This window comes from Dipodomys spectabilis, unplaced genomic scaffold (assembly GCF_019054845.1).
Source record: "Dipodomys spectabilis isolate Male_0828 unplaced genomic scaffold, ASM1905484v1 ptg000019l, whole genome shotgun sequence".
Taxonomy (NCBI): Eukaryota; Metazoa; Chordata; class Mammalia; order Rodentia; family Heteromyidae; genus Dipodomys; species Dipodomys spectabilis.
The window spans coordinates 15,842,045-15,862,205 of NW_024870696.1; the positions used below are offsets into that span (position 1 = coordinate 15,842,045).

Here is a 20,161-nt window from a genome sequence, read left to right on the forward strand (position 1 = left end):
GCCACCATGTGAAAAGAATCTGTTAATCTTCCCCCAAAATATTCCCCTTTGCCAAGAATTATAAGTGACATTGTAAATCACCCAAGAAGATGCAAAAATGTAATCTTTTGTGAAATACTTTTCAATTACATAGTTATAGTACCTTGCAGAATCTTCCAATATATATTCCTAGGGAATATATATTGTGTCCTTCTAATATTATAGTCTAATTAATAATTATTACTCCAATCTTCTACACTTATCCAACCAATACTTTTAAGGAAATACCTACACAGGACTTATTAGTCATCTGTTAATAATGCAGTAATAACATGGAACTGTAATAAACTAATCCACTAACTTTAACATCTGACAGTATATATTGCCTCCCACGCAAATGGTTCTGATGGTATAATTTAGTCAGCAATATAGACAACCACAAATGTTAAATATATGTGTGCTAACTTACATATTGCTACATGTAAGTATAGCTTTTCCTGTTTTGTTGATAGTGAGAAGCACACGCAAAGTAGTTGAGAAAGGACATTATATTTCAATCAAATTAATTTTTGTTATATACTTAATTTCTGATTTCATTTTTATTTCTGCCACATTTTTAATAAAGAGTTATTATCAATAAAGACAGGACATCTTGAAAATTTGCTAAAATCTATTAATCTATATAAAATGGTCTGAAGAAAGTCTTAAAATTGCCGTAACTTATTTAAAAGGTGAATTTAAAAGTAACTTATTTATAGATTGACTGTATGGGACTCAAGATAATTTTTTCTTACAGAAAATAAAGTAAAACCTGAAAGGGAGAGAAACTACCATTTAATGTGCAATTACTGCATGCCAGCTGTCTGCTAAGGAATATATATTTAGCATATTTCACAATTTTAAAGTAATAAGTATCATGTTGATTTCATACACTCAGAGACATTGTTCCCTTAAATTACATATATACTTTTAGCCAGATTATGTATGTATACTGTAGGGGGAAATCAATAGTACTTAAAATCAAATATGCTAAATGAAAAATAGCAGCCTTAGCTCAGCACCAGTGGCTTATACCAGTAATCTTAATTACTCAAAAGGCTGAGATCTGAGGATCATGGGTTCCAAGCCAGCCTGAGCAGGAAGTCTATGAGACATTTATCTCCAATTAATATGATACACATACACACACACACACGTAAGCATGCACACAAACACATGCACACACACACACAGAGCTGGAAGTAGAGCTATGACTTACATGGTAGAGAACCAGCTTTCAGCAAAAAGTTCAGGGACAGTTCCCAGGCCCGGAGTTAAGTCCCAGAACGAGCATAAAAGAGGCTTTATAAGCCTTTTTAAATAGAAGAATCATAATCATCAGTTCTGGGACATGTTCTTCAGGTTTTAACCAAATGTCCCTTAGTGGGTTTTCCCACTGCAGCATGTAGAAAGTGGTATTTCTCTTGTTTTTCTCCTCTACTGAAGCACTTCCTTTTTTTTCTCCACTGGATTTCTTACCATATGACATACTGTAAAGGTTGTTTTTACTCCTACCAGAATGCAAGGTGCATGAATTCAGGGCTTTTTGTTTGTATGTTTTGTTTTACTGTTAACTGTTTTGATTGCTTTAATTACACAGGCCAGCATAATGAGTTTTTAAAAAACTATATTTAGTGAAAGATAGGACAGACTCCTCAGAGCAAGGGAATTTGCTGAAGTCAATCACTGGAAGGGCTTTGAATTAGGGGGAAAAAAATCTAGTTGGAAAGAAGGGAAGAGAAACAGTTTCACAGTTGAAATCATACAGACTTGAGTTTGAATTCCAATTCTGCCACTTACTTAACATCAGTTCTCCTATTTATAAAACAAGGACACTAACAGCATTTGTTTCATAGAAATGCTGCCAGGAAAAATAGGATAATGCACATCCAGACCTTGGTATAATTGTCACTATTTTATCACTTTTGCTTTTTTTTTTTTTGGGTCCGATCGTGGGGCCTGAATTCTGGGCTGGGCACTGTCCCTCAGCTCTTGAGCTCAAGGCTAGCATTCTACCACTTAAGCCATAGCGCCACTTCCGGCTTTTTTCTTTTTTGCTTATGTGGTGCTGAGGAATCAAACCCAGGGCCTCAGGCATGCAAGGCAAGCACTCTACCACTGAGCCACCTTCCCAGCCCAAAGTCTGTGAGATTCTTTTTTTTTTTTTTTTGGGTCCGGTCGTGGGGCCTGAACTCTGGGCCTGGGCACTGTCCCTCAGCTCTTCAGCTCAAAGCTAGCGCTCTACCACTTGAGCCACAGCGCCACTTCCGGCTTTTTTATTTTTGCTTATGTGGTACTGAGGAATCGAACCCAGGGCCTTGAGCATGCAAGGCAAGTGCTCTACCACTGAGCCACCTTCCCAGCCCTCACTTTTGCTTCTTTATATTTATAACTATTCTTTACTTTTTATTTTGTACAAGTACTAGGGCTTGAACTTAAGAGCTTTGGGATCTTGCTCATTTTTGGTTTTGTTGCTTTTTCACTCATAGCTAACATTCTACTAGCTGAGCCATGCCTCCATTCCAGCATTTTGGTAATTAATTTGACATCGAATTTCAGCTTTCCAAGTAGTTAGAATGACAGATGTAAGCTCCAGTGTTGGCTGTTTTTAAAACAGAAAAAGAAATTTGAGATGGCACTCAGTGCTACTAATAAAGGAAGAACCAGAGATTTGATATTAGCAAATTCATGGTACTTTCCCCTAAAAAAATGACAAAAAAATTAGATATTACATAGTATACCAATTACCTAAGAATTTATTACATTCACTGGAAAAAAAAAGAGTATTCATTTTCTAGGACTGCCATAACAAATTACCACAAACTGAGTGGCTTAAAAATAAACAGAAACTTACTTTCATAAATTTCTGGAGGCCAATAGTACAAAATTAAGGTACAAGCAAAGCTACACTTCCTCAAAAGGCTGTAGGGAATAGTTTCTGATGGCTTTAGGTAGGTGTTCCTTTGCATTTGTCTATAACACACACACACACACACGCACATACACACACACACGCGCGCACACACACACACACACACACACACATACAGACTATAGCCCATACAAACCTATTGGCCTACTGCTGCTATTAATTGCATTCTCACTGCTATATAAATGTTTTTCTGAAATCTAAGATTCTAATTCAATGAGATTTTCTAGCATCAAGAATACTATAGTCATTGCTACTTAGGAAGTGGAGGCGGCGAGAAGATCACTTAAGTGCCAGGGTTTGGGATAAGCCTGATCTCATAAATGAGTACATGAATAATGAATAAGTAAATAAATAAATAAATAGGATAACACTCCTTATAATCTGAATGGATACTAAGAAATGATTCTTTAAAGCTATTTAAAGGCCGGGGTGGCTCATGCCTGTAATCTACTTGGAGGCTGAGATAGGTGGATCAGAAAATCCACGAGAAAAGGCTAGAAATGGAACTGTGGCTGAAGTGGTAGAGGGATAAACTTGAGCAGAAAAGCTCAGGTACAGCATTCAGGCCCTGAATTCAAGCCCTAGTACAGCACAACAAAAATAACAAAAAATGATTTAAGAGACCCTCTAGGATATCAGTGGTTCAAGTCTGTGATCACAGCTACTTAGCACCTGGAGGATCATGGCTTGAAACCAGCCAGAAAATAATCAACAATTACCTAACAAAATGCCAGACTGTTGTGTGGCTCATCTAGTATAGCACCACCCATGGGCAAAAGGAAGGAAAAAAAAGAAAAAAAATAATTGCAAACAGTATGGTAGAACATTTCTTGTTTCCATTTCTTGGAGTTCATTTTGATAAGCATCGTGCTATGTGGTCATATGTACATATTTACAGAGCCCTTCTGATCCTCTCCTAAGAATATCCTCCTTTGTTAACACTGTGTGAATGCTTAAAGCTACCAGCACAACTACATTCATTGCAGCATTATTTATCATAGCTAAGATAAGGAATGAACCCAGACGTCCCTCCGTGGACGAATGTGTCAAGAAAATGTGGTATATATACACAATGGAATTCTATGCTTCCATCAGAAAGAATGACACTGTCCCATTCATAAAGAAATTCAAAGATTTGGAAAAATTTATTCTAGCAGAGTAAGCTAGACCCAAAGAAACAGATTGCATGTTTTCTTTGATTTGTAATTATTAGAGTATGCCTATAAATCTACAAGCAAACCCAATGGATAATGAAAGACAAATAAGTTACATTGGGACATGATTAATTAAACAGCAGTCTAATCATTCACACAGTGAGAACAAAGAAGGATATTCTTAGGAGAGGATTGCAAGGGCTCAGTAGCTATGTGCATATAATCGTATAAAATGATGCTTATCAAAATGAACTCCAGGAAACGGAAGTAAGAGCTTTTTTTTTAATATACTGTTTGAAGTTCTTCTTTCCTTTTTTTGTTTTATTCCCTTTGTCACTGTTTTTAATTTCTGTACCCATTATCTTTCACAGAAACAGTGGGACAAAGGGTGAACCAATTCAGTAGTGAAACCCACTAGACACTATTTTGGAAATGAACTATACAACTCTGGAAGAAGGGAATCAGGAGAGGAAAAATTAGGAGAGAATGAGGGAGAGAGTGACACTATTCAAAAGGAAATATACTAATTACCTGACTCATGTTCTGTAACCCTTCTGCACATCACTTTTACAATAATTTAAAAAAACTTCGTGTACATAATTTGCCTTATATGCAGAAAGTACTACAGAAGCCTCAACTATGTTCTGAGCTACTTTTTGTTCCTTTTGTAATGGCTAATCACTCATTTGTTTAGATTACTATATGCTTGTTGTTAATTTAACTCATATTTCCCTCTTTTTGCTTATATGTTCTCAGTTATTCTACCAATTTTGTCTTCTTACTGAATTCTTTAACACAATCTTCTGAGCTCCTCCATTTTTAATTGGTTTCTGATCCACAGCTATTTAAATGGTTCTCTCTAGAAGCTTTCTCCCAAGGATTCCCATATCTCCCGCTCTGTGCCAGACCTTCTGTCCTCATTCATAGAAGAGCATATTTTCATGAAATCCTGGAGAAAATGTGAAGGAAGTAAACTTTTAAAAATATTTCATGTCTGAAAATGTCTTTACGTTATCATCTGACAAATGTCTGGTAGTGAAATTTAGAATTGTAGGTTAGAAAAATTTTTTCCTTCAGAATTTTGAGAACAGTCTATATTTTGCAGTTTTGACACTGCCTTTCTGATTTCACATTGTGACTATGTAAACTATTTCCCTTTTTCTGGAAGTTTGTAAGACAGTAAGTCTTTCACAAAGATATGCCTTGTCACAGGAACTCAGTGGGATCTTTCAATCTGAAAACTACTCTCTTTGAGCAATTAGAAATGTTCTGAAATAGTTTGCTTGTTTTTTCCTACCCTACCTATTCTGAAACTCATTTTTGTTGTTGTTAGATTCCCTAGACTGATCCTCTAGTTATTTTATCACTTTACCTTTTTATACTCTCTACTTTCTGAGGTATTTCCTAAGTTTCATCTTCAACTTTTTAATTTTATGTAAAAATATTTTATTCTTTTATTCCACTATGTAGGTGGAGTGTTGCTTGAATTCACTATTTAGCTCAGACTGGTCTCAAATTCTTGATCCTCTTATGTTAGCGTGTCAGATTATAGGTGGGAAGCACCATACTTGGCTAAAATATTTTTCCTTTGATTTTTGAGACAAAGATCTCATCCAAGTTGGTCTGAAACTCAAGATCCTCCTGCCTCAGTCTTCCGAATGCTTGGATTACAGAAGGTTGACCCATTGTAACAATGAGATGCACAATGTTGAAAAACTAACTTTACAATTTAGGCGGGGTGGGAGGGAAGAGGGGAGTGTAGTTGTGGAAGGGAAAGGAGGGTAGGGGAAAAACAAAGGAGGAGGTAACAATGCTTGATAGGAAATGTACTCATGACCTTGCTCATGTTACTGTAACCCCTCTGTACAGTATTTTTACAATAAAAAACATATTAAAAATATGCCACTTGTTTTGTTCTCTCATGCTATAGGCTTTTTTTCATGTTTTTAGTCTTGAAAAGGTCAGTATCTTTAAGTCTCTCCTCTTAGGCTAGTAAAATATCCAAAAGGAGTTCTTCTAATCTTCTGCAGGAAGGGTAACAAACAGTGAGAGGAGAAGGGTGAACTGTCCATTATTCAGTGTACAGATATTCACTACTATTTCTAAAACAAATAAAAAAACAAATTTGTAAAAGGGCTCTGTTCTTAGTTCAAAAACTTTTACTATCCCCTGATCCAGATATCTTTGTGTGTGTGTGTGGGGTGTGTGTGTGTGTGTGTGTGTGTATGTATGTATTTTAAATTGCTCTTCTGCTGAGAAATAGAAGAGTTTTAACACTTCTCACCTAAAGTACAGGTGGGAGAAACAATTATTCAGCAGTGTGATAAGAAGAATGTAATCCAGAGATTGACTACCATGTTCCTGGCTATCAATTCTAGTTTAAGATTCTATAGTAATATTATGATTGCTCCTCTGCTTTCTTTATTGTTACATTAATACAATGAATTGCATTATTTACTACACAATAATTGCTTTCAGTTTTCAATTTGTTGTTTTCTTATTCTCCATATCCTTAAAGGACTATGTATTTAAAATAAAATACTCCTGTCATACCCTTAGTGAGTTTCTAAAAAGAGTCCAATTAGATACATAAGTTTAATGTGAAATTTCTCTCCCCAGAAATCCAGCCTCCATTTAAAATCATGCCCAACTGCTTATGATACTCATTCCTCTTTTCCACCTAATTCACGAACCCTATTAACATGTACTAATACACTAATTTACTAATATTACTAAATAATATTACTGTTATGGCTAATATTGCTAATATATTAATATTGCCTTAGGACTGATTAGAACCCTAGCTTTGGAATTTTACTTTGGAGGATCTGATGCTGTGGGGCAACATCCTCACAGAGCTTGAATGTACAAACTAGGAACACCAATTGTGGTGAGAGCCTGTACAAATGACCTGTATGATTTACAAAGATAGTCCTTCATTTAAGTCACTTTACTGCCATCTGCTGGAAAAATCATGAAACTACTACTAACTACATGACAGATTAATGAAAGGCATCCCCAGGAGTCAGCCTGATAGAAGAATCTCTAATGTACTATGATAAAAGTAAATAAATAAAAGGTAAAAGTAAAAATTAAGAAAGCTTCTTCTAATGGGTAAACCTGATTAAAACAAGTTGTTAATAATATTGGTTTTCTATCTGCTTGCTTTGAAATGTTAGTGTCCCATCACAATGTCTGCACATAACAGAGCTTTTGTAGTGCTTATAAATCACTTAATCGATGTTAAATACTAGGTGAACAAAGAAAAGTGCACCCAGTAGAACTAAGCCATGCTGACTACAGAAAACACTGATAGACACATGTACCTCAAACACCTACTAGTTGCCTCAATTCGCTCCATGTGCAAATGCCTAAACATACCTAATATAATAAATAATCTTCCTTCTACCACTCTGCAATAAACTTACAAACTATTCCGATGCTCACTAACACCAATATTTTAGGGGTTTTTACAGGTAAAGTGCTACAGTTATTGAAGTATTTTTTAAAACTCAGTTTTGTTTGTCTTGTTTAAACTCAGGGACTTGCCCTTATAAGGCAGGCAGCCTACCACCTGAGATAGGTTCTCAGCCCTTTATGCTTTAGTTGTTTTTCTAATGGGCTCTCATGTTTTTGTCTAGACCAGTCTGGACCTTCCATCTTTGTATTTACAACTCCTGTATAATTGGTATCACAGTTGTGTATGATCATACTCAACTTATGGGATGAGAAAGGATCTCTCAACCTTTGTCCAGACTGGTCTCAATGCTTTTCATCTAAATGAACAAATACATGAAAAGTAATCTAAATATCGAGAAGCTGGGAGTTCCATCATTTTTTATGTCACTGACTAAGTTTTTTAGAATAGTGTTCTTAATCTCATTTTCTCAATAAACTATGATTTTTGCTGTGCAAATCTGTACAATCGTTTTTATGATTAAATGTTATATTACAACAGAACTGATTCTAATGCTACTTTATTTCAGACCACAGCCGATTTTTCCAGAATATAATAATATATTTATGTATATTTATATACATTTACACGTGCATTGTATAATACATGTAATAACATATGTAATATGTAAGAAATATATAGATATATACTATAACATAAAATATTAACATATATACTAATTATATATTTTATATATTAGAGCATACATATATATTTTCATATTTTTAATCTATATATAATCAGATTTCAAAGAAAAATTATATACTTGCTCATGGTTTTCAAGAAAAGTCACAACTATCCAACAAAACAGCCTTCAGAGTAATTATTCCTGGTTCTACCTCCTTTAAGTTATTCTGTTCAGTATTTTGTCACAACAATGAAAAAGTAACCAATACAAAAACATAATATTCATGAGCTTTAAGAAAATAACATATTTCAATAAAAATAATTCAGTGAATTAAAACTCAGTTTAATTTTTAGCCTTTTGAGTAACCTGTAAACTGAATTCATGAGTCTAAGAACTATCCAAGGTAGAAGTAAATTCTGGCCAAAGTTCTTAACTCTTGACTAGATTATTGCATTAGCATACAAATTGGTCCTGAACTCTATGCTTTCATCTAACTGACATAGTACCAATGCCAAACCATACATATATGGATCCATTTCAGGGCTCTCCATTCTATTTCACCAGTCTACTTGACTATTATTCTATCCGTATCATAGTGCACTTTAAAAAGAGACCTTGATACTAGTAGATTAACACTTCCCATCTTGTTTTTCCACCTTACTTATTAATGGTGTATAAAATTTCTAGGGAAACTGTGTGGGTAAACATGTAATTTTGATGAGAGAAGAAATATTGTCTTCTAATATATGATAATTCTATAATCTTCTATTTAGATCATTTTTATTTTCTTCAATTTTTTTGTTGTTGTTGTTGGTCGTGGGGCTTGAACTCGAGGCCTGGGAGCTGTCCCTGAGCTCTTCAGCTCAAGGCAAGTGCTCTACCTCTTGAGCCACAGTGCCACTTCCAGTTTTCTGGTGGTTTATTGGAGATCAGAGTCTCACGGACTTTTCTGCCTGAGCTAGCTTTGAACCATGATCCTTAGGTCTCAGCCTCCTGAGTACCTAGGATTACAGGCGTGAGCCACTGGCACCCAGCTTCAATTATGTTTTTTATGTAGAAGTCATTCATCACTTATTAGAATTCTTTATCTCTAGGTACTAACTAGTAGTGCTATAGTAAATATATACTTAAGCGGTTTTATTTCCCATTTATTAGTGCATAGAAATACCAGTAGAAATGTAACTGATTTTTGGATACATTTTTTATTTCTACATGCATTCATCATTATTTTCAGTAGATAAAGTTTTTTTAAAAATCTATTAAAAGTAACCAGGAGCTTATGGCTCATGCTGTAATCCTAGCTACTCAGGAGACTGAGATTTGAGGACTGTGGTTTAAAGCCAGCCTGTGCAGTAAGCCTGTGAGACTCTTACCTCCAATTAACTACCAAAAACAGTTGAAGTGGAGCTGTGGCTCAAGTGGTAGAGCACTAGCCTTGAGGAAAAAAGCTCAGGAACAGCGTCCAAGTCCTGAGTTAAAGCCCTAGGACGGCACATGTACAAAAAAGGCAGATTATCTTATACCTTTTTCATTCTTAGGGATTGGTATAAAAATATTACATATACAACAATTACCCAATAAACTATTTGACATAGTGATTTACCTAAAGACAAATCACTAGACAATAAATATCAAACAATAGAATATCAAATTCAAGATTAAATTGGCATAGAAAGAAGAATGGCTCTATAATTCCTTTTTTCTCCCTCTGATATTTTTATATTCTAATCTAGGACAATCACTATGAAAATGAGCCATGAATGTCATGAGTCAAGATGACTTCCAGGCTTGCCAAAGACAAAGCAAAGGAAGTTCTAGTTCTTAGTTTTGTCTTTGAGACCAGTATTTGGAACAATGCAGATACTTAATAACTTACTATATAATTCTATGTTCTATAACAATGCAATAATTTTTCAGACTATCACTATACTTCCTCAAAATCCAGCGACTTCATGAATATGCAAAGTTTGCTAGAGAAGTGGCAAAGATAGTTATCAATGTAAAATTAGATGTAACAAAAGCAAAGGAACTGAAAGGTGACACTAAGTCAGGTCAATGCATGTGAAATATCAGTGTATGAAATATAAATGGATAAAATGGTTACACCTAGACAGGTTTCCAATATAATTTAAACACACACCTAATTGGTTTCAATACATACTAACGAGGCACAACAAAAATTAAGATGTCAGGGACATATGACTTCTCAAATGTCCTTGGAGAAAATATATGCTATTTTGACTAATTTCTAGAAAAACAACTGTTACAGGATAATAAGGGGAAGAAAAAGGATTCAAATTACTAACAAGATTTTTCAGCTCCTTAAGAAAATGAAAAGACAAAAACAAATACACAAATTAAAAAACACAAACCTTTATTTTAGAAAACAGAAGCAAACTCACTGAATCATCACACTGACTACTATGAAGATAGCAAAAGATTGTCAATCCACCAAATGTCTATGGCCAAAGGTCTAGGGGCCACTAAGAATATACAACAATGCAAAGCCCTGAAGCAGTTCCAACTTTTACAAATTCCTTCACTATTATAAATCATATAATCTTAAAAATATCTTGCTAGTTTAATACCCATTGTTAAAAATAAAATATAGCAAACAATACATTTGGTGCTCTTTTTATTTGACATTAGTTTCCTTTAGAATATACCAATTGAAATAAGGTTTGGGGTTTCTTTTGGGGAGGATGTTTTTGTTGTAGGGGGTGGGTACAGATCAAATTCAGAACCTTATGAGTGTGAGGCAACAGAATGACATCCCCAATCTGAAATGGAGGAGTTAAGATTTCTTCTTTTTGTCGTCTGCTACAACCATGGTTCTGAATATAATGTATGTAGAACATGCAAAAGGAGTTTGGTTAAATTAGCCTAATCTGAAAAAAAAATAGCCTAATCTGGCATTCTATTTACAAGACAACATCAGTAAAAGCTAAGTGAACAGATATACTCAAATTACTTCAGACTAAGTTCTCCCCTTCCCTACAAATCTTAGTGCTTCTACGATATTACCAATACTCCTTCAAAACTGAGAGCAAAGAAAAAAAAACACAAAAATAACATTTTGATAACAATTTGATTAGGACCAAACTCAATCTTACAAGCTAGCACTCACATAAGTTCTATCTCTGTAAAGACAACTTTATTGTCACCTAGTTTTAAAGAACAGAACTCTTTGATGACCTCTAATTCTGGATCAACATACAATTCAATTCAGCACTTACTAAACAGGAAATACAAGATATTTTATTTTACCGAAACAGTAACAAGTCCATAAACTATCCAATAAAATCTAGGAATTTTTCTTTTGTAAGCTTACCCAGTTTAGCGGTGCCCTCTGGTGGGTACTCAGGAAACTGACCCTCGGAAGGGACGCTGACAGTTCTCCTCAGGCATCGCCCTTTGGTGGAATCTGTCTGTTGTTCCTGTCCTTCCCCAGGTATCTATTTGGCCAAAAGTGAAAGAATGAAACTTAATAGTGAAATTAGCCATAATGTCCTTCTGAATAAATAATGTTTTTAGTTAACAGTAGAATGCAATGAGCAGAGTAAAGGAGGAAAAATGTAGAAATCAAGTACAGACAATAGCAAGGAAGTACCAAAGCCCTTTCAGGAAGCTTTTCTTTAAAAAAAAAAAACTAGCAGATCAAGAAAGGTAAGTATGCAAATTTAAGTTTGTACAAATCATATCCAGTTGTGAACCAGCTCTGGGAGCTCAGAAAACAAACACCCACACAAATAAAAGGTTCTTCTATATCAGAAACCGATTCACAAACTCCAATTTCACCTAATATTCAAAAAGTTAAATGGAAATGAAAGTTAACAAGAAAAATCTAGCTTATTTTTCTCATTAGTAAGAATTTATGGGCAGGAGATATGGCTCAAGTGGTAGAGTATCTGCCTAGCAAGAAGAGACTCTGAGTTCAAACCTTAGTAACTGTTCTCCCAAAAGAGAAGGCAATTTTGTTAGATTGTAAAATCACCCAATTTTTCTTCGATTTTAGAATTAAATATTTAAGACATAATTGATAAAACACATTTTCAGTGGCCAAGTATAGTGATGTTTACATTAATATTTACATAAAATGGAAAATTTTCCAAGGTGAAATTATTCTTATAATCCTGGTATAGTTTTAGAAATAAATCAATGGCTAGACGCCAGTGGCTCACACCTGTAATCCTAGCTACTCAGGAGGCTGAGCTCTGAGGATCACAGTTCAAAGCCATCCCAGGCAGGAAAGTCTGTGAGACTCTTATCTCCAATTAACTACCAGAAAAACAGAAATGGCGCTGTGGCTCAAGTGGTAGAGCGCTCTCGCCTTGAGGTGAAGACCTGAGAGGCAGTGCCCAGGCCCAAAGTTCAAGCACTACCACTGACCAAAAAAAAAGAAAAGAAAAGAAAAGAAAGAAATCAAATGGTCATTTTCATATGAGAAATCAGATGTATAAATGGTAAAAAAATAAAATAAAATAAAAAAGAATAACTTTTCAGCCAATTATCACTGTAGAGTAATGGGGAGGCTTAAAGTTCCTTTTGTGCTATCATTGTTATTTATTAGTTTCCTCTTATCCATGAGAGATATGTTCCAAAGCCTCCAATGAATGCTTGTGTATAATGTAACTTTTTTCCTAAACAAACTGATAAAATTTATGTTAAACTTAGGCACCATAAAAGATTAATATAACTAATTACAAAATAGAATAATTATAAGCAATATGTAAGTCATGCAAATATCTTTTCTCTCTACTATCCTCTCCTCCAGTTTCAACTTACTTGATTTTCACCTTTTTATTTAACAGAAGCACTTGTAACTTTTCTTTGGCATATCCAAATTGCCAGCATCACTACTCTTTGGATTACAAAGAGTAACACAGAAATTTAAACATAAGTACTGTGATTCTGTCAGTCTATTTGATAACCAAGACGGCTACAAAGTGACTAGTGAGTATTATGAGTATATCCCAGATGGATGCAGGATAATATAGTATTTAAACACACTACACACATACAATTTAACTTTATAAATTTTTTATTTCTGGAAGTTGCCATTTAATATTTTCTTTTTCTTTTTTTTTCTTTTTTTTTTTTGTCGGTCGTGGGGCTTGAACTCCGGGCCTGGGCGCTGTCCCTCAGCTCTTCAGCTCAAAGCGAGCGCTCTACCATTTGAGCTACAGCGGCACTTCCGGTTTTCTGGTGGTTTATTGGAGATAGGAGTCTCACAGTCTCTCCTGCCTGGGCTGGCTTTGAACCGCGATCCTCAGATCTCAGCCTCCCGAGTAGCTAGGATTACAGGCATGAGCCACCAGCGCCCGGCTTGCCATTTAATATTTTCAAACTGCACTTGACCATAGATAACTGAAACTGTAGAAAGAAATATCATGGATTTTTGTTTTTGTTTTTTGTTGGTTGTAGGCCTGAACTCTGGGCCTAGGCGCTGTCCCTCAGCTCTTCAGCTCAAGGCTATCGCTCTACCATTTGAGCCAAAGTACCACTTCCGGCATTTTCTGCTTATGTGGTGCTGAGGAATCAAATCCAGGGCCTCATGCATGCAAGGCAAGCACTCTACCACTGAGCCACCTTCCCAGTCCTCATGGATTTTTATATGCTAAGTTTGGAAAGTAATGAGCAAAGACTTTTTATAAATTCTAACTTTATTAGTAACTTTTTTTTTTTTTTTGTCAGTTGTGGGCCTTGAACTCTGGGCCTGGAAGCTGTCCCTCAGCTCTTCAGCTCAAGGCGAGTGCTATTCCACTTAAGCCACATTGCCACTTCTAGTTTTCTGGTGGTTTATTGGAGATGAGAGTCTCAACAGTCTTTCCTTCCCAGGCAGGCTTTGTATCATGATCCTCAGATCTCAGCCTCCTGAGTAACTAGGATTACAGGTGTGAGCCACCGACATCCGGCTTTATTAGTAAGTTTTATTAGAAGAATTTTATTGAGAAGATCTTAGTTTGATAAAGTGTGTTGGTGATTATCCATGATTCCTAACTTTTTATGCCTCCTGAATTGTTTTAAAAAAATCCAATCCCAAAGGCTTAACATTTACTTTTACTATATGTAAATTTAAGAAAATTATGTGTGACATTGTAAAGGAGGAGGCATAATTATTTCTCTTTCACAGATGAGGGAAAGAACTGATCATGCAGGATACATAAAAATAGTTTTAAAACTATGTGACTTCTGCTTTGCTTTAAGAATCGAAGTCCTATAACTAGGGAAGGAGATCCATTAGCTTGGGAAACTGTGTTACTACACAAGTGCTAAAAAAAATTTCTGATTCTTTACTGGATCAAATATTCCTGTATCTCTTCATTGTCAAAACTATAGTCATTCTTTGTATTTTGAGAAACTGGGCAGAATTTAGACAAATTTCTACAAATAAGCAAAAAAATTCATATATCAGCATTAAACACAACTGCATGATGAGCAGTTTATGAAGAGTAACATAAGTAATCCATCCCTTTCAGAATTATATTATCAATATCAATTATATTATCTCTACTTAAATAATTAAAAGTGTAGTACTGAAATATCATACGATTCCCACCTATTAAAAAAGAGAAAACAGGGCTAGGAAGGTAGCTCAGTGGGAGAGTGCTTGCCTCACACGCATGAGGCTCTGGGTTCGATTCCTCAGCACCACTTAAGCAGAAAAAAGCTGGAAGTGGCGCTGTGGCACAAGTGGTAGAGGGCTCCTCTTCAGCTGAAGAGCTGTGGGACAGCGCCCAGGCCCAGAGTTCAGCCCCAGGACGAGAGGGGAGAGGGAGAGGGAAAGGAAGAGGGAAAGGGAGCGGGAGGAGAGGGAGAGAGAGAGAGGGAGAGGGAGAGGGAGAGATGGAGACAGAGAGAGAGAGGGAGAGAGAGGGAGAGACACAGAGAGGGAGAGAGAGAGGGAGGGAGAGGGAGGAAGGGAGGGAGGGGGAAAGAGAGAGTGAGAGAGAGAGAGAGAATATCCTCTACTTGCTTTGAAAGTAGAAGAAAAAGGAAACAATGACAATTTGGATTCTTGAGAGCATAGATGAATATAAATAAATACAACTCTTTTGATGTACATCTATTTTCTGAAATAATAAAAGTTTAAGCTCCTCAGGAAAAAAACATAGTAATCATTTATGGTGTTTTAGGAGGGGATAATTTCGTTGTGTGTAAATTTAAAAGGCCATGTCCATTTACCATATACTTTGTCTCCATCATGTCTAAAATGAGAGTAAATAAAATGTATCAAGCTTCTTAAGCCTAAAATTCACACATAAATCATTCTTCAAAGTTGTAATGAAGATTCTTCATTTCCTACTGTTAGGAGTCAAAATATAATCAAAAGTTTTATTCAAAATATCATTTTTTAAAAAAAAATAAGTTTTTTATTGTGAAAATACTGTACAGAGGGGTTACAGTTACATGAGCAAGGTAATGAGTACATTTCTTACCAAGCATTGTTGCCTCTGCCTTTGTTTTTCCCCTACCATACCTTCCCTCCCACTTCCACAACTACACTCTGCCCCCCCCATACCACCCCCAACTTTACAATTTACAAAATATTATTCTTAGGGTGAACAAATGCAACACTCACTAGACACTGTGGACACTGTGTTAAAAATGAACTATACAACTTGTGAATGGGGATGGGAGGGAAAAACAGAGAGAGGGAAAGGATGACAGTATCCAAAAAGAAAGTTTGCATCTTACCAGCCAATCCCTAAGTAAAATATTTCCAATCCACAAATGACTAAAATATTTGATAGGTAGAGACAGGGGTCATTTTAGACACAGGCAAAAAATATAACATCAGGAAATAAGTCAGTTAAGCATACAACTTCCTCTTTTTTTTCTTTTGGAACAACGACAGGCCAAATTAGTTAGAGGTTCTTAAAGAGAGAAGTGAAGTACAGCAAGATATATTATGGTCATGCCTACGGGCACTGGGAAGCCATGTTCGTTCTTAGTACTGAGGAATGAGTCTCCTACCTGGTCTGTCTTCTTAATCTCTCCCTGTTATGAAATATTCTATAGATTAATATTCATATTACCTGTGTTTGAGTAGATCTTTTTAATGAAGCTTCCCTATTGTCAACAGCATTCAAATGAAATACTGTAGATCAAGGTTCTTTAGAATAAATGGATTTTTTAAACTCTCCAGTTCACTTGTGTTAGTCATAAATGTCACTGAAAATTATTTGCAAAGTTTCTATCACTAAATTTGTTATGGAGGAGAGAGAGAAAAGAACCATGTTTTATTCTTTATAACTTCTAGCATAAGCAAACATGTAGGACACATAATATAGTTGCTGAGTAACTTGAAAGTAGTTTAAAATGAAAAGTACCATGGGTAGTAAACCCCAGAGTAAACAGCAGCTCATTTTCAGCTGCATGCACAAAGTCTAACTACCATTTTTCACATTGTCATCAGTATATCTGAATAGAAATACTGTCCTACAAAAGCAAGGCAAATTATGCTAAATACTTTTTAAAGGCACTGGATGCCTTGCAACTAGTAGCCAGCACTAAAAATCCCAAATATTGAAAGTGGAACTTGCATTAAGAAAAATGGAATGAAATTTACCCTGTCCTGACAGCATATTATTGCTAAAAGGAACTCACAAACTCAGCGTTCTTTTGTATTTCTGTACTGTGTCATGTTTGTTTTCTCTATCATGTCCCTCAGCTCCAGAAACTCAAGTTAACCTGGAACTCATATAGCCTTCTACGTCCTCTTTGAACTGGGTTGGCACTAAGCCAGTTATAGCCATTTTTGTACCCACGCAAGGAAGTATATTTCACAACACATAAGCAGTATCTATTTGGCACAATTCGAACAAAGCAATTTACTGAACCAATGAGTCATTTCTCAAGGTGACACTCTTGGCAAACTTCTTTTTCAGAATTCTGCCCAGACCAACCCTTCTGCTACATTCCTAAATTGGTAATTGGTGTATTTAACACTTCTCATGTATGCCCCTCAAATAGACTTTTTCTCAATCTGACAAGAAATACGTGGAGTTAAGGCAGAACTTTAAAAGATCCCACATGCTGACTTAATATGTGAGTAATACTAGACTAATATAATCCTCCTACACTTCACCAGTGCCTGGCTGAAGACTGAACTTAAATTCATAGATAGATCCTCTTAAATAGATCTCTTAAATACAACAATAAGCATACTTGTGATTAGCTGATTTGGATTTAAAACAACCTTTTTAGATCGTTTTAGCAGAAAATGCTTTAAATTATTTTCCAGGGAGTTCTAAATTATTCAATGGAAAATTCCAAGGATGAAAGTTATATTCCTTACAATCCTTAAGCACAAGTAAAAAATAGGAGAGTAATAGTATACTTTGATCCTCAGTTTTAAAAATCAACTTCTAATTCTTCCCTGTATCATTCAAGCAGTAGGAACAGCAAGGGCTTCACATTTTTTTTTAAAGACTTAATTCAACTGTTTCACTTAGTAAGGATAGAATACAACCTTATCTAAGGCATTCAATTGCATTTGTAAACTCACCACCCTTTCATCATTCCTTACCTGGCTCACGGCAGTAATCTATTCGTTTCCACTCTCTTCCAATTATTATTTATATTTTTTATACTTTTTATTGTGAAAATACTGTACAGAGGGGTACAGTTACATGAGCAAGGTAAGGAGTACATTTCCTATCAAGCATTTGTTACCTCCTCCTTTGTTTTTCCCCTACCATCCCTTCCCTCCCACCTCCACAACTTCCTCCCCACCCCCCTTTGCTCACCTATATTGTAAAGTTCGTTTTTCAACATAGTGTCTTCTACATCTCATTGTTACAATGGGTCAACCTGTATCCCTATTTGAGCATTTTGTTTTTTTCCTTCCCCTCCCCTCTTCCTATTATTATTATTATTTATTTATTTTTAGTTTTTGGTCGATCATGGGGCTTGGGCGCTATCCCTGTGCTCTTCAGCTCAACGTGAGCACTCTACAGCTTGAGCCACAGCACCACTTCCAGTTTTCTGGTGGTTAATTGGAGATAAGAGTTTCATGGACGTTTCTGCCCTGCCTGACTTTGAACCATGATCCTCAGATCTCAGCTTCCTCAGTAGCTAGGATTATAGGCATGAGCCACAGGTGCCCAGCCCAATTATTTTTTTGATAATCATAGATTAGCTTTTGAAAAAGTAAATCTTTATGATGGTACTGTCCTCATAAATAATTAAATAGAGATACAGGTTGACCCATTGCAACTAAGAGATGTAGAAGATACTATGTTAAAAAACAAACTTTAAATTTGGGGGGGGTACGGAGGTGGGAGGGAAGGGAGGGGGCTGGGAGGGATGGTAGGGGAAAAACAAAGGAGGCAACAATGCTTGATAAGAAATGTACTCATGCCAGTGCTGGTGAGTCACCCTTGCAATTCTAGCTACTGAGGAGGCTGAGATCTGAGGATCACGATTCAAAGTCTGCCCAGGCAGGAAAGTCCGAAAGACTCATATCTCCAATAACCCCCCAGAAAACTGGAAGTGTTGCTGTGGCTCAAGTGGTAGAGTGCTCTTGAGCTGAAGAGCTGAGGGACAGAGCCCAATCCCAGAGTTCAAGCCCCACGACAGACCAAAAAAAAGAAAAAAGAAATGTACTCATTACCTTGCTCATGTAACTGTAACTCCTCTGTACAGTATTTTCACAATAAAAAACATATTAAAAATAATTTCTGTAGTATAGATATTTTCCAAAATAAAATCAAAACTCCTCATCATGGCCTTTAAGGTTATTATTGGGTTCTTGCCAACTGTTACTTTTCCTCATACAAACTATTTGCAAAAACTCAACAGTTTACTGTATGCCAAACAGATATGTTTCAATACTTTCTATCCTTTTCAATATGTAAAAAGCTCTTCCCTTGTTTTGTCTGGGTGAGTTCTTGTTTGTCTCTGAAGACATGTCCTACTTGCATTTAATATAACTGTAAAAACCTTTTTAGACATTGTCCATTCTATACTATAAACCACCTCACTCAATATTTTCCTTGTGGAAGGTATTTTTGCAGTACATGAACAATTTTAATATTTCTTTTTTTTTTGTCAGTCATGGGGCTTGAACTCTGGGCCTGGGCGCTGTCCCTCAGCTCTTCAGCTCAAGGCAAGCACTCTACCACTTGAGCTACAGCGCCACTTCCCAATTTTAATATTTCTTGAGGCAAAATTCACAAAGTTTACCATTATAAAGTGACACTACATTCACAATGTTGTTAAACTATTGCTTCTAACTATAAATTGTTATAACTTTTGGATGTAAGTATCCCCTAAAGATGTTTATGTCGAAAGACTCCAGCCCACAGTGCTCTAGGGAGAATATAGAAACTTGAAGATGTGTGGCCTGATGGAAGACCTTTAAACTATTCTTAGTGTGTTCTAAAGAGGATTCTTTCTTTTCCTTTTGCTTCCCAGATATGAATTATGTATTTTTTTCTCTATCACACATTCTGGACATAATATGTTGCCTTACAACAAGCCTCAAAGCAGAAAGCACAACTCTAAAACAATGAGTTAAAATAAAAATTTTCTCTTTCTAAACTGATTACCTCATGTAATTTGTTCTAGTAACAGAAACTTTACTAACAGAGCTCATCACAGAAAGAGTAGATAGAAGAGGTTCTTTTCAAGCTTAAGGAACTAAACATTCTATAGTCAAAATTTATAATTTGGCTTTTGTAACATTCAATTAACAAATATTTATTAAGGATTTACTGTTGAGTGTGGTGGGACATATCTACAATCCGAGGTTGAGGTAGAAAGACAGCAAGATCAAGAGTTTGAGGCCAGCTTGGACTGTATAGTAAAACTATGTCTCAAATTTTAAATAAAAGGGAGGGAGGAAGAAGAAGAAAGAGGAGGAGGAAATAGGCAAGCAGGCATAGTAGTAGTAGCAGTAGTAGTAACATTGTAATATCTGTTAGTATTTATCATGAACTGATCAAAGCATTGGGGTATATATCCAC

The 20,161-nt window shown here is 35.8% G+C and overlaps 1 protein-coding gene across 7 annotated transcripts in view; it reads right to left on the minus strand.

The window, feature by feature from the left end:
• Positions 1-20,161, minus strand: part of Rasal2 (RAS protein activator like 2) — a 254,957-nt gene that overhangs the window by 128,591 nt on the left and 106,205 nt on the right. For all 7 annotated transcript variants that reach the window (XM_042674319.1, XM_042674318.1, XM_042674317.1 and 4 more), the window contains exon 3: positions 11,521-11,644. In XM_042674319.1, the coding sequence (XP_042530253.1) occupies positions 11,521-11,644 (124 nt within the window). The remainder of the gene's footprint in view (positions 1-11,520; positions 11,645-20,161) is intronic.